The sequence below is a fragment of the Homarus americanus genome, unplaced genomic scaffold, assembly GCF_018991925.1.
Source record: "Homarus americanus isolate GMGI-L3 unplaced genomic scaffold, GMGI_Hamer_2.0 scaffold31037, whole genome shotgun sequence".
In the NCBI taxonomy this organism is placed as follows: Eukaryota; Metazoa; Arthropoda; class Malacostraca; order Decapoda; family Nephropidae; genus Homarus; species Homarus americanus.
The window spans coordinates 3,101,918-3,117,277 of record NW_024722227.1 but is presented as its reverse complement, the minus strand read 5'-3'; the positions used below and the strand labels follow the sequence as shown (position 1 = coordinate 3,117,277).

The following is a 15,360-nucleotide window of genomic DNA, read 5'->3' as shown; positions in this document are numbered from 1 at the left end:
TGAGATCCCTTACCTCGTCATGCCTCATGCATATGAAGCCCCCCTTCTTGCACACTATGGCGTTATCGCCATCATAGGAAGAGCCACACACTCATTGGAAGGGCAAACCTTCTACTGGCCGACCGTACCTTAGAGCAATGGCATCTGTAAATTCTTGTTTATTAAGACTGAAACCAATTGCCTTTATCGGTAACGTAGTTAACCAGTTCGAGGCGCCCACCTCCTGCGCTATAGCTACTTTTTTTGTCAAATTTTCTGGTACCTGCAGCAATAGTTGCTGCATCTTATCATTTTGGCAGTGCTGTCGATCTGTCGTAATGGACCTACGAATGTTACTTATTTCACTGGTATCCACTTCCCCTGTTGCATTCTGGGCTATTATGTGGTCCGTGAGGGCTGCCGTGAGCTTAAGTGAATTTTGATGTTCAGTGGCAGCAATCTCCTCTGGATTTGTTAGTCCCATCCCTCCCAGTCTTGGTGGAAGTGCAAGAAGTGCTCTTTCTGCTGGGGTTAAGTCAGGGTGTTTCACAAATTTGGGAATGAACTTGACACTGATAGCTTCTTCCAGAGGGTGGAGGAGGAGTCCGATATCAGGGCTAGTATGCATCAGGTAGTTCCAACGATGCTTGACTCCATGGGTGAATGCAGCAAAGGCCGCATATGGCTCTGTGTTAGCAATCTCAGACAGAGCTTGCATTTCACTAACCCACTCATTCACCTTTCCCGCTACGTACTCGGTCTTGAAGTCCGTAGTGCCAATTACTGCGCCTTGATGTCTTTGGCCGTCCTTAGTTATTTTGACCTCACTTCCGCCAAAAACCTCCATTGCCCGTTCATAATGTTCTGGCTTCACGATGAGGAAGGACTTGCTGGCGTTTGGGTGGTACCCTATTTGTGGACCTCACGATGTTACCAAGTCCCACCACTTTTTGATGCCCTCCACCACTCCACTCACAACAACCAAACAGAATCCACAACCGCCCACAACCGCCCATTCTACTAGACAGTCTTCGCCACCCTCCCCCACCCTTGACCACAACCACCCTAAATAAACACAACGAGATCATATATTCACCCGTACCCAAAGCCACCAATTATCATCCACCTACAACCATCCACCCAAACTTTAAATCATCCACCCATATCCACAACTATCCACTCATACCCTAAATCACCCACCCACCAACCCACCCACCCACATCTACAACCACTCACAATCACTTACCCACACCCACTTACGTCCACAACCACCCACCTACACCCACAACCATCCAGACCCACCCACACCGAGAAATAGTTGAATCCTATGACTAAAATATTCATGTAGTCAACATTTTTTTTCAATGCCTTTTAAAAAAATATTTTCCTGGGCCGACAGAGGAAGGACCCAGCGGTTCCGTCCATACGCCTCCCACCCGTCCACACACGCCTCCGCATACCCTTCACACGCCTCCACACACCCCCGCACATGCCCCCACACGCCTCCACACACACTCCACAAACCCTCTACACGCGTAAACACCTTCCACACTCCTCCACACGTTTATATACGCCCCCCACATGCTTCTATACACCCTCCACATGCTTCCACACACCTTCCACGCCCGTACACGCCTCCACACGCCTCCACACACCTTCCACACATCTTCCACACGCCTCCACACTCCGTCCCTTGCACTCCCTCCCTCTTTCAGTATTTAGAGACTGCAATTTTCTGAGTCATTGATCCAGGAATAAGGTTTAAGCACCGGAAGATGACTGTTCCTTTCATCCCTCGGAGACGCACATGTTCCCAGCAGGTGATGAGCTACAGGCGCACTATTCTCTACCTGATCACAGCTGTAGGGTGAACTTTATTTTCTTAAAGAGAGAGAGAGAGAGAGAGAGAGAGAGAGGAGGGGTGAAGGAATATTAGGGGTGGGGGAAGGAAGTTATAGTTCGGAAAATGAAGAAATTCAGGAGGAGGTAAGAGAGGGTGAGCTGACCTCCTAGCTAAGCTAATAGTGTGTTAGGGTTGTGTCATGGATTATTTATTGTCTGTCGGTACAGGCACTAGACAGCCTACCCTGTCCCATACATGGGTGTTTTAAGGGCCTTATTTCATATTCCGCCGACCCTACTGGTGGATGTTGGTCTAGGGAGGTTGTCTATTGCCTGGCCGTGTAGATCGGGGGTGGTAACGGACCTTTTGAGATTTGGCAACATTTTGGGAACCATGTATGGTTGTTGTCGTTATCTGGTGGGAGTCTTCAAAGGAGTTCTTGCTCTGATCGTTCTATCTTTTGCCAGGTGTACAACTGGTTGATGGGTTTCATTCTCAGGTCTCTATGTATCTCGGCTGTGGTTCTGGTGAAGGGGTATCTTTCACCTGTGACGAATCTTAGGGCTTCATTTTGGACCACCTGTAGTTTTAATACTTGAATGGTGCTCATAATATGAAGAGGTATTGCTGGGTAAGTTAATATCGATGTGATAAATGATGTCACCAGGCGGATTTTTATTTTCTCAGGAAGCGCTTTAAAGCGGTATAGTTTTCTCAGCTCTCTTCTTGCTTTTTCCTTCCTGCTGTGGACATGGTGGGAGTAACCTGTCGTGGATATATGTAGGCCCAGGAGGGTCCTTCTGCTTTTGTATTCTATCTGGGCATTATTGGTTACTAATGGATGGGTTTTCCTTCTGCATAAGGGTATCACTGTGAATTTTGGGAGACTGGTTTGGATTTTCCATTGTTTTTCGTAATTATTTACCCTTTCTAATTCCCGCCTGGTGTTGTCGGCCTGTAACGCTCGCGATTTTCCTTGATGTGTTGTTATTTGAGTGATGTCGTCTGCATACATAATATCTTCGTTATCTATTCTAGGGGGAGGCGGGGTGTCACTTGTGTAGATATTATATAGGGTGGTGTCGTGGGAGGGTCACCAGGCAGGGGAGGGAGACAGTTAGTGGGCGAGAAGGTTTGCAACAGCCACGCTTAATTCTCTCAGTCCACCAGCAGCCGTAACCCTGATAAACCTCTGTTAATATGTCTTCCCAGAAACACTCTTATACCCGGAAGGTTGTGTCGACTCACTGAACGAAAGTAACGTATTTCTTAGGGACAAATAAGAGGGAAACTTAACTTAACATAAAGGCTAGTGACAGGGGGGAGGAGGTTCAGGGGAAGGATAAAGGGAGGATTGAAGTGAATTTCAGGAGAGGAAAGGTGCAGTGGCTTAAACACCGCTTGCATGAAGGGGTAGGGGATGTGCCTAAATGGGTGGGTGGTGCTGCAACACACAACCAGGACGAGGCAGAGAGGGGGCGGGAGTAGGATCGGGCTGGCAACGGGCCAAGCGTGGGTGGTCTGCTTGTCGTCAAGAGCTCAGGCTGTGTTGGTGAAGCGGAGGAAGAACCGTCCCGCCACTGCGACGACGCAAGCAGAGAAGCGCAGGTGGGCGGACGCATGGGCACCACTCACTCAAAAAAGACAAGGAAGGGGAAAACGGAATGTAGTTAGTTGTAGAGTTGTTTGGAGAAAGGTGTAGGTAAAGTCTTAGAGCTATGTCAAAGAGGAACGGAGCGAGTTGGAGGAAGAGTTTTGAATCTTTGAGTTTGAAATGTCAAAGTATTCGTAGTAAGGAAGGATGAGCGTATCGTAGGAGAGTTTTTAGTGATAGCAGGAGACAGATTTGAGCTTTTTTGTCAAATTGTGAACGGAGATTAGAATGCTTTTTTGTTTTTGTTTTTTGTTTTTTGGGGGGGGAGGTATGGAGGTTGGTTACGTTGATTTATAGTGTGGTAGGATTGCTTAGGGGTGATTTGTTTGTGTGGTTAATGGATAGTTGAGTTGAGTCAAGTTTTATTTATTTATTATATTTACTAGTTTTACTTATTTATTTATTTATTTATTTTTATTTTATTGTATTTATTTATTTATTTATTTATTTTTTTATTTTTTTTTGGGGGGGGGTGGAGGAGGAGGAGGAGAAGAAGAATATGAAGCAGGAGGAGGAGAGGAGAAAAGCAGGATGAGAAAGAAGAAGTAGGAGGCGAAGAAGAAGAAGCATGAGGAGAAGAAGACGAAGCAGGAGGAGGAGAAGAAGCAGCAGGAGGAAGAGGAGGAGAAGAAGCAGCAGCAGCAGGAGGAGGAGGAGGAGGAGGAGAAGAAGAAGAAGCAGGAGGAAGAGAAGAAGAAGCAGGAGGAGGAGGAGGAGGAGGAGGAGAAGCAGGAGGAGGAGGAGGGGGGGAAGAAACAGAAGCAAGAAGAAGAACAACAACAAGTCAGATTCTCTAAGACATCACCTTGTTCTGTTATTCACCTCACTGACGTCAGGGTGAATGAATCCATAACTAGAGAAACATTCAAATGGCTTCCCTGGTCCTTTAAGTTGTTGGCTAGTTACAGCGCCGTAACTGTAACTATGTCTGTCTCTGTCTGTCTATACCAGAGCTGTAGCTTAAGTCCCTAGGTTCTTTAATCTAAACTTACTGCTCCACAAACACCACCAACAAACTTTTCTTGTTAACGCTGTCTGCACTCAACTACTGCCTCTAAAAGCATTCCTCAAGTCCTCCTCTCCCAACGTGTTTCAGTCAGCTCAGTTTATTACGAGAAACACAATATTGTTTATCATTATTTTCCCCCCTCTAAATCTAGCCCTGGAGACGCATTCATGTTGGTGAGGAGGGCGACAGTAATGTGGAGGGAGGGAAAGTTATCCTCCATACACCGAAGGAAAAAAAAATTCAGGCTTTAATAATATTCATAATTTCTTCTAGGCAGGCTAAAGCTGATTTCCACATGAATCGTGGATCATTGCCTAAACTATGTGATAGATAATGTAATACACGAAACGTAAGCGTTGGAGGTTGGGAGAATGACATTAGTGCCCCGACAACACATAAGTTACTGCTAAGGCTACGAAAACCTGTTCACACTCGATATATTTTAGCTTAACAGAGCAAACAAAAGATGTTACCAAACGTGGAAATCTTATTAACACGTATCCTTCACTCACTACACTATTCGAAGGTTCTACCGGGCGCTACTACACCCCCTGGAGAACTAAAACAGAGGCATTGACGCCATCCAACCAAGGTGTTAGTTCATTAAGACTAAAACTAAATAAACACGAGGATAAGACTAACTAAGGAGTCTTTTATATCGACAATTGTACCGACAAGGTGAGGGCAAGACTGTACTCTGAGTGGCAGGTGTGAACAGTAAGAGGAGACTGCCAGAAGTGAGTGGCATTATATGACTGGAGGGTAAGGGGCTGCCTTCCAACAGATCTTAATCCCAGATTTTTTTTAACCTAAACCAAGATGTCTTTGTAAGTTGGTGTATTTCCTCAAGCAATTTATTCTTTAATCCTTGCATTAGGAGACATGGTGGCATTATACGACAGATTATAATAGATGACTTACTTTAAGGAACACAACACAACACAACACAACAGTGAAGGCCAAACAAACACCTTCAACAATCCTAGGAAATATAAACACTCGACTTGACGTCACCATGACGCAAGTGTGTGGGATGCTTTATACAGTAATTGTGTGTGTGTGTGCGTGCGTGCGTGCGTGCGTGCGTGCAGGGTCAAGATACCAACCTACACACCCATGAGGCTCCTGCTGGCCCTCACTATACTATTGCTATTATATAAAGGTAAATTTTTCTTAATTATTATTGCCATCTATCCTTCAACCTCCAGCAATAAAGTTTACATATTAAATGAATCTTTAAGACAAAAAATAATGAAACCATCTACTGTATCACAGGTATGCCTCACAATAACTTGTTTTTAATTGTTTAGGTACCTGCTGAGCACCTGTGTACCCGGGGCAAGGTGTAGCAGACTTGAAAGTTGTCATTGTTTATACCTTATTCCCTCTGTAATCTGAAACAGTCATGGTAATGATTCTTCCTCTATACGGCCGAGTCGTTGTTTAATAATTTCAGGCCTGTTACCGAGGCTGGCTGTTGAGATGAGAGGTAAATGTGTGGACAACAGCCGAGACCTTAATCCTATACTCTGCTGTCAACCTCGGTTAACTCCAATCTAATCTAGGTACATCCTTGTTAACCCCAAACTAACTTAGTGTGTTTAGAGTATCTAAGTGCCTCAATTCTGACGGATTGTCATCCTTCGGCAGGTGAGGGTCTTCGCTGCATCAACTGCACCAGCCTAAGGGACGCCAACTGCCTGGACGGTGTGGGCAGCGAGCAGGAGTGTACCGAGTCCCAGAACTACTGTGTCTCCTACACCGGTTACCTCAAGAAAGGTACGTCTCCTGTTTACCCCGTCAGGAGTCTATTAGGGGCCATAGCGGTCGCTGAACTGAGGTACACCCACTAAAAAATTATTCGGCACCCTTACGGCGTGATACAATATGACACGGGTGCCTAATAGTTTTTTAGTGGGTGTACGTATCACATTCATAACGTCACCTACCATGGCAGAGGTCGTGTAGAGTAGAGACAGCGGTGACAAACAAGATCATGAAAGTTGCTTCAAGAAAGGTTCTGTACGTCTTGCCTTTACGACTTCACCTATTGTTTTATAGAGTAGGTTAAGTCAGGAGATATAGAAGGGTCTAGTCTAGTCAGCATAATAGTCACTGGTAACTGCTGTTTTATGTGGCAGGCAGTAGATGGGCAGAATCCCTTTGGCATCCCAGGAAGTCGAGGTCATCATGATCTTGCCGGCAGAAGATTAACAAAAAAATTCAGGTACTTTTGTTGTGTGGAATCCATCTTTGATTTAAGAGTCTCCGTAATGTATGGTGAGCTCTCCTGACACTTGACGGGAAAGAAAATTATGGATTGTCTTTGTGCAGTCCAAGGAGGTCACGACTAAAGGCCGTTCTCTGGTATATATCCTTAACACTGATGTTACGGGAAACCCATCTTGCCAAAATTCTTAGACATATCCAAATGTTCGTGGGTAATAGTCACAACACTTCCCTGGGAGACGCCAACCTCAGTGTTTATTTCACCGAGTCTGATCCACAGGTCGGCCTTAGTCCAGTTCTCGACTCAGTTGCCTCGTCGGCGGTGGCGTCTGAAGTCAACCTCAAAGTTCTCTCGTTCACACTTATATGGGAAGCAAATCTGGCCCGCCTGCGAACAAATACCTTGGCAGGGTAAATATCGAATTAGTTATGTTGTTACTATGAAATAATGTAGTTACTGATGGAGACTGCCTCATGTCATCGCTTTTCTTAGTAGTCGAAGATTCTATTTTTCTTCTTTTTTTTTAATCTGGTATCATTGCGCGAACTGTTGCCATGATAACACTTGGTCAATTGTGTCGCGATTTGCTACTAAAATTAATCACGTGAACCTAATTACATGTTAACTAATCCCATCAACTCAATAATCACCACATCCAATCTATCCCGATGTAGCCTGACAAATATATATACATCAGTATGTATATCATAACACAGAATGTAACCAAGTATGTTTTCAGACAACTACATATAGTTATTTTAAACACATATAACTCCGTTAATGTTACACGAAAGTATTAAAGTATTTAAAGTCACTCACGAGCCTCAGATGGCGTTGTCATACACCTACTGGCAATTCAATGCTCTCTCTCTCTCTCTCTCTCTCTCTCTCTCTCTCTCTCTCTCTCTAATGGTTAAGAAAAAGGTGCCTCACTTGGGTTGGTCTTTGGGGGAGTTGAGGCGTAGAGGAGGAAATAATGATTTTTTGTTTGTTTTTTTTTGTAGAGAAAGAAGGGGTGAAAGAAGATTAGAGGTGGGGGAAGGAAGTTATAGTTCGGAAATTGAAGAAGTTTAGGAGGAGGTAAGAGAGGGCGGGCTGACCTCCTAGCTAAGCTAATAGTGTGTTAGGGTTGTGTCATGGGTTAGTTATTGTATGTCGGTACAGGCACTAGACAGCCTACCCTGTCCCATACATGGGTGTTTTAAGGGCCTTATTTCATATTCCGCCAACCCTACTGGCGGATGTTGGTCTAGGGAGGTTGTCTATTGCCTGGCCGTGTAGATCGGGGGTGGTAATGGACCTTTTGAGATTTGGTAACTTTTTGGGAACCATGTATGGTTGTTGTCGTTATCTGGTGGGAGTCGTTGAAGGAGTTCTTGTTCTGATCGTTCTATCTTTTGCCGGATTCTGCTGGCCAGGGTGTGCAGCTGCTGGTTGGTGGGTTTCATTCTCAGGTCTCTATGTATCTCGGCTGTGGTTCTGGTGAAAGGGTATCTTTCGCCTGTGACGAATCTTAGGGCTTCATTTTGAACCACCTGTAATTTTAATATTTGAGTGGTGCTCATAGTATGATGAGGTATTGCTGGGTAAGTTAATATCGGTGTGATAAATGATGTCACCAGGCGGAGTTTTATTTTCTCGGGAAGCGCTTTAAAGCGGTATAGTTTTCTCAGCTCTCTTCTTGCTTTTTCCTTCCTGCTGTGGACATGATGGGAGTAACCTGTCGTGGATATATGCAGGCCCAGGAGGGTCCTTCTACTTTTATATTCTATCTGGGCATTATTGGTTACTAATGGATGGGTTTTCCTTCTGCATAAGGGTATCACTGTGAATTTTGGGAGACTGGTTTGGATTTTCCATTGTTTTTCGTAATAATTTACCCTTTCTAATTCCCGCCTGGTGTTGTCGGCCTGTAACGCTCGCGATTTTTCTTGATGTGTTGTTATTTCAGTGGTGTCATCTGCATACATAATATCTTCGTTAGAATGAGGTGGGCCGAACCTTGAGGGCATAGTAGTGGGTGAGGGAGGACGGATCTGGATGGGAGAAGGTGGGGGAGGGCGGGTCTGGGTGGGGGAGGGCGGGTCTGGGTGGGGGAGGGTGGGTCTTAGGGCCAATTGCAAGAACAGTCGTTGGGTGTACGACGCCGTTTACGATGACCTTCTTGCCCTGGTCTTTTTCAGCAATATCGCCTTTAACACATGGAATTCTGCACTTTTCGAAGCTTTGGAGGAGTCTCGAAGCAAGTTTCCTGGTGGAATTATTAGCTAGTAGTACTCAAAATATCGAAACTTCGAGATCTCCCCAGAGCTTCAAAACGGTGGTATTCCTGAAACAAGATCAGGGCAAGAAGGTCATCGTAAATGGCGTCGTACACCCAACGACTGTTCTTGCAATTGGCCCTTAGTGTCGGCTTCAATTGGAACACCGCCCGGCATGTTGAAGGAGAGATAAAGGACATTATAAACACGACCCCAGAGATGAAAAAGAACTATAAACACGACCCCAGAGATGAAGAGAACTATAAACACGACCCCAGAGATGAAGAGAACTATAAACACGACCCCAGAGATGAAGAGAACTATAAACACGACCCAGAGATGAAAGAGAACTATAAACACGACCCCAGAGATGAAGAGAACTATAAACACGACCCCAGAGATGAAGAGAACTATAAACACGACCCCAGAGATGAAAGAGAACTATAAACACGACCCAGAGATGAAGAGAACTATAAACACGACCCCAGAGATGAAGAGAACTATAAACACGACCCCAGAGATGAAGAGAACTATAAACACGACCCCAGAGATGAAGAGAACTATAAACACGACCCCAGAGATGAAGAGAACTATAAACACGACTCCAGAGATGAAGAGAACTATAAACACGACCCCAGAGATGAAGAGAACTATAAACACGACCCCAGAGATGAAAAGAACTATAAACACGACCCCAGAGATGAAGAGAACTATAAACACGACCCCAGAGATGAAGAGAACTATAAACACGACCCAGAGATGAAGAGAACTATAAACACGACCCCAGAGATGAAGAGAACTATAAACACGACCCCAGAGATGAAAAGAACTATAAACACGACCCCAGAGATGAAGAGAACTATAAACACGACCCCAGAGATGAAGAGAACTATAAACACGACCCCAGAGATGAAGAGAACTATAAACACGACCCCAGAGATGAAGAGAACTATAAACACGACTCCAGAGATGAAGAGAACTATAAACACGACCCCAGAGATGAAGAGAACTATAAACACGACCCCAGAGATGAAAAGAACTATAAACACGACCCCAGAGATGAAGAGAACTATAAACACGACTCCAGAGATGAAGAGAACTATAAACACGACCCCAGAGATGAAGGAAATTATACAAACGACCCACAAAGTTAGAAACAAGGCGACATAGAGGTAAAAAATAGCATCGTTACACTGTCAACTGGCACCGCATTGATCACAGAAACAAAATGTCAAAATTACTGTATTTCTCTCACGTCATGAAATCCACCACAATATATATAGACTTAATACATCCATACAAAACCTGACACTAAACAAAACACTTAAACAATACAGCCTACAATTAATACACACTTATGAGATGTCCTTAAACGCACACACACACACACACACACACACACACACACACACACACACACACACACGTAAAGCTCAAGGGATTATTAGTATTTGCTATGTGATCTGAATAAACATAAAATTTTGTCCTTTTCTTTATAATTCTCAAACATACTTTATCAGTGACGGTCAATTCAGGTAAAAAAAATGAAACCGGTGGAAAAAATTAATTTTATGTGGTGTATAAATGGTTATGGTAAGTGCTGAATGAATACGAGAAGTGAAGTCTTTTTTATGGTGGGTTCCGTCATGGGGATGATTATGGTGGTGGGTTCTTAAGCCATGGGTGATGGTTATGGTGGGTTTCTCTGCTATGGTGGTGGTGCCATGGGTGATGGTTATGGTGGTGGGTTTCTCAAGTCATGGGTGATGGTTATGGTGGTGGGTTTCCCAAGTCATGGGTGATGGTTATGGTGGTGGGTTTCTCAAGTCATGGGTGATGGTTATGGTAGTGGGTTTCTCAAGTCATGGGTGATGGTGTATGGTGGTGGGGGTTCCTCAGCCATGATTTACAGTTACATAATGGTGACTACAGTGCTACTAGACCTCGCCTCTCGTTGCCACTCCCTGATCATAATGACTAAGCTTTGGTGATAACTTTTGTTCATTAAGACAGTCACCATGTAATAAACAAACTCGAGAGCTTTTAACACGTTATTTTCACCCACACACTCTCACACGCCTCTTCCTCCTCCTCCTCAACACTGTAACATCAAACTTCGTCACACTTCAAGGTTAAAGAATGAACATAAGACCTCCTTGTCGGTCAACTTGTTGCTATATGTTATTCAATTACTGAGGTCTAGCTGTGTGTTGTGTTCTCTGTCCACTACTCTGGTTCTCGGTGGAACAGAAGAGAGAGACACTGGGGGTAGAAATGTATCAGACTGGATGGTTTTTATTAGTCTGAAAACAACCACGTCAAGGTGTAATTTTCGTCGTTTGGTGTCTTCGTTGTCGCTTATTTCATTAAAATTGTGACAGATCGTAGAGTATAATAGACAGACAGACAGACACAGGCCTCTGACAGGACGCTGGTGATCTCAGAGAAGCAGAAGGAACACTTGTCTTCATCTGACAACAATAACAGGATCCTTATGACAGCAACAGAGCAGTGATGATCTTGTGATGTAGATAGAACACAGTGTTAGTCAATCAGTGAAGGAAAACAACACGTGTAATTCGAACTTGCCTGATAAATTTGTAAAACCTTTCGTCGTTATTGCCTTTGTGTGGTGCCGAGTTTACTGGACCAAGTTTTAACACAGTGGGGGAAAAAGAAAGAGAGAAGGAAAAGAATGATGCAGCAGCAACAGCGCTCCCTCACACGGTGGGAAAATATCGTTGTTTTGAATTTTATGCACCTTGTTTTAACTATCGTACAAAGAAGATTAAATTCAACGCTATAAATCCATTAATACTCACACTACAACTTTATATTATACTGTATATTGAAGTATGAAAATATAAGAGAAGAAAACATTACTCTCAAGTTATATTGGTATTAAACTGTCATTATTACATTCAATCATGTTTATGTTCATTGAGGTTTGTCACTTTAGAATACGTCGGGTCACTTTAGTTAGGTGTAGTTAGTTACGTTCATAACTGTGTTTACTTTGTTGTTGGTAAATATATATATATAGTATTATACTTAGGAAGCTGTTTGACACTTTACAATTATGTGTTAGACAAAATGATAAAGGACGAAGGATTTTGACGACCCAACAGCCAACAGGAGTCGCAGCGTGTGTTACTTCCAACTTCCTTAAAGGCATAATTATGTAGGTGAGGACCTTGCGTCCTTGCCTTTCCCGCCACCCCTTATACCCTCCCTGCCACCTTATGTATCCTTCCTGGCACTCTTTGTTCCCCCATCATCCCTGTACCCTTCTTTCCACCCCTGTTCCCCTCTGCCACCCCCTGTACCCTCCCTGGCACCCCTGTACACTCCCTGGCACCCCTGTACCCTCCCCTCCAAGCCTTTATTGTGTCCAGCACTTACCTTAAGTATATAAACACAATGATAAAGAGGAACTACAAGCGATGTTTTTATAGTATAGTCCTTTGTTGTTCCCTCCCATTCACTCTCGTCACAAGCTGGTGTAAGTCACAGCCAACACACTATAGTTAGAACACAAAGAAAGCAGGTCGGCGCTGACATGCGTCATGTATGTGACCACGCTATTAAGCGCAGCAGCACACAGTAGAAGCCTGTTGAAGCCCGTCGGCGCTGGTTGCCCGCCCTGACAAATTTACCAGAATGAACAAAACATTCTTTTCTCGCCGCTTGCCCTCGCTGGTCGAGGTAATGTTGAGGCGGTGCGAGGTGTGCCAGTTACACCATGTTTTCGTCAAACGATGCTTAACCTTCTTCAAGATGTAGTCGAAAGTTACCAAGGTCATTCTCATGTATTGAAAAAAATAAAAAACCCTCGGGCCTCTTTGTAGCTCACCAAAAATATGGTGATATTCACCATAATTTTCTTTACTACGTTTGATTTCATGTATTCCAGTTATTTTCCTCCTGATTTTTACATAATCACTATCGAGCAAAAGAAAATATTCGTCAGACGGCTAGCTAGACATATTTCCTGTACGACAGTTGGACCTCAACTCGCAGATAAACCTGCGTCCTCTGTGTCCGCCTACCAGCTCTGACTGCCGGCTCTGGTAGGCGCTGAAAACCGGCAAGCAGGTAACTTGCTTCCTTTGTGTACTTACCCTAGCCTTCTTTCTGATATTAAAAAAGACAGTGTAGAGGTTCAATCACCCAGCCAACAGCACAGCGCCTCACTACTGGGATCCAATATAGGAAGATCTGAGGCTCTTGTTCCACGCTGACTTCTCACCATATTCCCTCATAACCTAACCTTAGTGAGGAGCAGAAAGCATCAGAGAGGAAAGTTGGCGGATGGCAAAATATTGACAGGGACCAGTAATGTAAGACGATGAAGAGCTTTCTTTTTTAACTCGTTGCAATTTGTATTTAGAAGTATATACAAAGTAGATTCGTAGAGTAAATCCATACTGACAAAGTCCATTCCCCAAAGTTGGTACACAGGCTTAAACTTAATCGAATTTCGTAGAGTATCGACACATACCGAGACCTCCAGAAACTAAACTGCAAAAAATTGTGTTGTGAAATCAGTTTACTGTATGTCTCTATTCTCTCTCACACACACACACACACACACACACACACACACACACACACACACACACACTTTTTATGTAAACAATAAAGATATTAATATTAATATCAAGAGTATTTATGGAACAAGTTAAATACTGGAAGAAATCATTAAAATAAAGCACATGTACATATAATTATAAAATCACAATCAACATTACTTCCCTAAAACTTAAAATAACAAAAATAATTCCGTCATAAGTAGAATATTAAAAGAACAACTACGATAAACAATGAGATAAAGTAACAATTTAAAACACCTCCAGAGAACGACTGTATGAGGTATTTCTCCTACACTTAACAATACAAACAATATATATTTCATTTATATTAACAGCCACTAAGATTTTTCCTCAACATGTGTACAAGGCGCAGAGAGAGATCAGACGTTTGTTGTAGTCAAGGTCAATTTGACCTTGGTTGTAGTCAAAGCCATTGAGCGAGGCGTCCCCTGGGAAACCTTAGAACGAGGATGTTGTATAGCCTAGTCACACTATACTCTCGATTACTACTACTACTACTACTACTGTAACCGCCCGGTGAGCGACTGTGGGATAATGAGACCTTTGCACGTAGGACTCGATTGTTCTTTATTAGATCAAAACCTGCAGAGTACAAATTACATAATTATGTTACATATGAGATAATTAATTCACTCGTACGTTCCTTCACTATTAACGACTACATATAATAAATTTGAGTAGAGTGGGGTGTTAAATCATATAAAAACTTACGTGTTTCGGGTCTAATGTAGGACTTATTAGCTCTGACTTGATAGCTCACTGGACAGCTGGAGACTAGTCGAGCTAGTCAGCCCGAGGCGAGGGCCATCTGTTTCACATTTAACACCTCAGTAAAGTTCGTTGTCAACACTCCCTCTGTGTCTCTCCTGTCTCCCTTTCTCTCTCTCTATCCCTCTCTCTCTTTCTCCCTTCTAGTTTCTCCTACTGTGGCAGTAACAACTACTACTAATAATAATATGACTACTATTACTATTAAAAAGACTATCATTTTATCTCTAACATAGGCCTGACCAACACAATGTTCACCAGCTTCAGGAAAGTCAATCTTCCTCAGGCTTTTCCCTCAGTATACAAAGATAATATTTGCCTACCTATTACTGGAAGCTTTGAACCTGGAGCAATATCTCTCTCTCATGCTAACATATAAGTATGTCCCGACAGGCCAGGCTCAGGTGTTGTTTCGGGCGTGTACGGAGACCAACATGTCACACTTCTGCGGCGTCCACTTCGAGAAGCTGACCAACAACCGTGTGGAGCGCCTCATAGCCTGCTACCGCACCTGCGGCACCGACCTGTGTAATGATCACCGCATGGAGTACATCAGCGGGGCCCCAACCACCACCCTCTGCCTCCCGCCAGTACCCTCGCTCATACTCGCCGCCTTGTTGACTCTCGGCGTCAGAGTCATTCTTGCAACATGATTCTAGGTCGAGAATGTCTTGTTTTATGGTGTAGATCTTTTACTCAAGAGAAAGATGTAGTTATTGGCTAGTATATAAGTTTGAAGAGGTATATATATATATATATATATATATATATATATATATATATATATATATATATATATATATATATATATATATATATATATATATATATATATATATATGTGTGTGTGTGTGTGTGTGTGTGTGTGTGTGTGTGTCAGACTGAATAGGGGTAATGGTAAAATAGTGATAATTCATATTCGCTTGAGGAAAAATTCTTTAAAAAAGATGATCATATATACACTGCCTTCGGTGCACAAGAAGGCAGCATGGTTGGTACTACA

At 43.3% G+C, this 15,360-nt stretch overlaps 1 protein-coding gene across 1 annotated transcript in view; it reads left to right on the top strand.

Moving 5' to 3' along the window:
* Positions 1-15,066, top strand: part of LOC121862543 — a 119,831-nt gene extending 104,765 nt beyond the window's left edge. The window contains exons 5-6 of the mRNA XM_042360844.1: positions 6,136-6,264; positions 14,751-15,066. Of these exons, the coding sequence (XP_042216778.1) occupies positions 6,136-6,264; positions 14,751-15,010 (389 nt within the window). The 3' untranslated portion in view covers positions 15,011-15,066. The remainder of the gene's footprint in view (positions 1-6,135; positions 6,265-14,750) is intronic.
* The last annotated feature ends 294 nt before the right edge of the window (positions 15,067-15,360 follow it).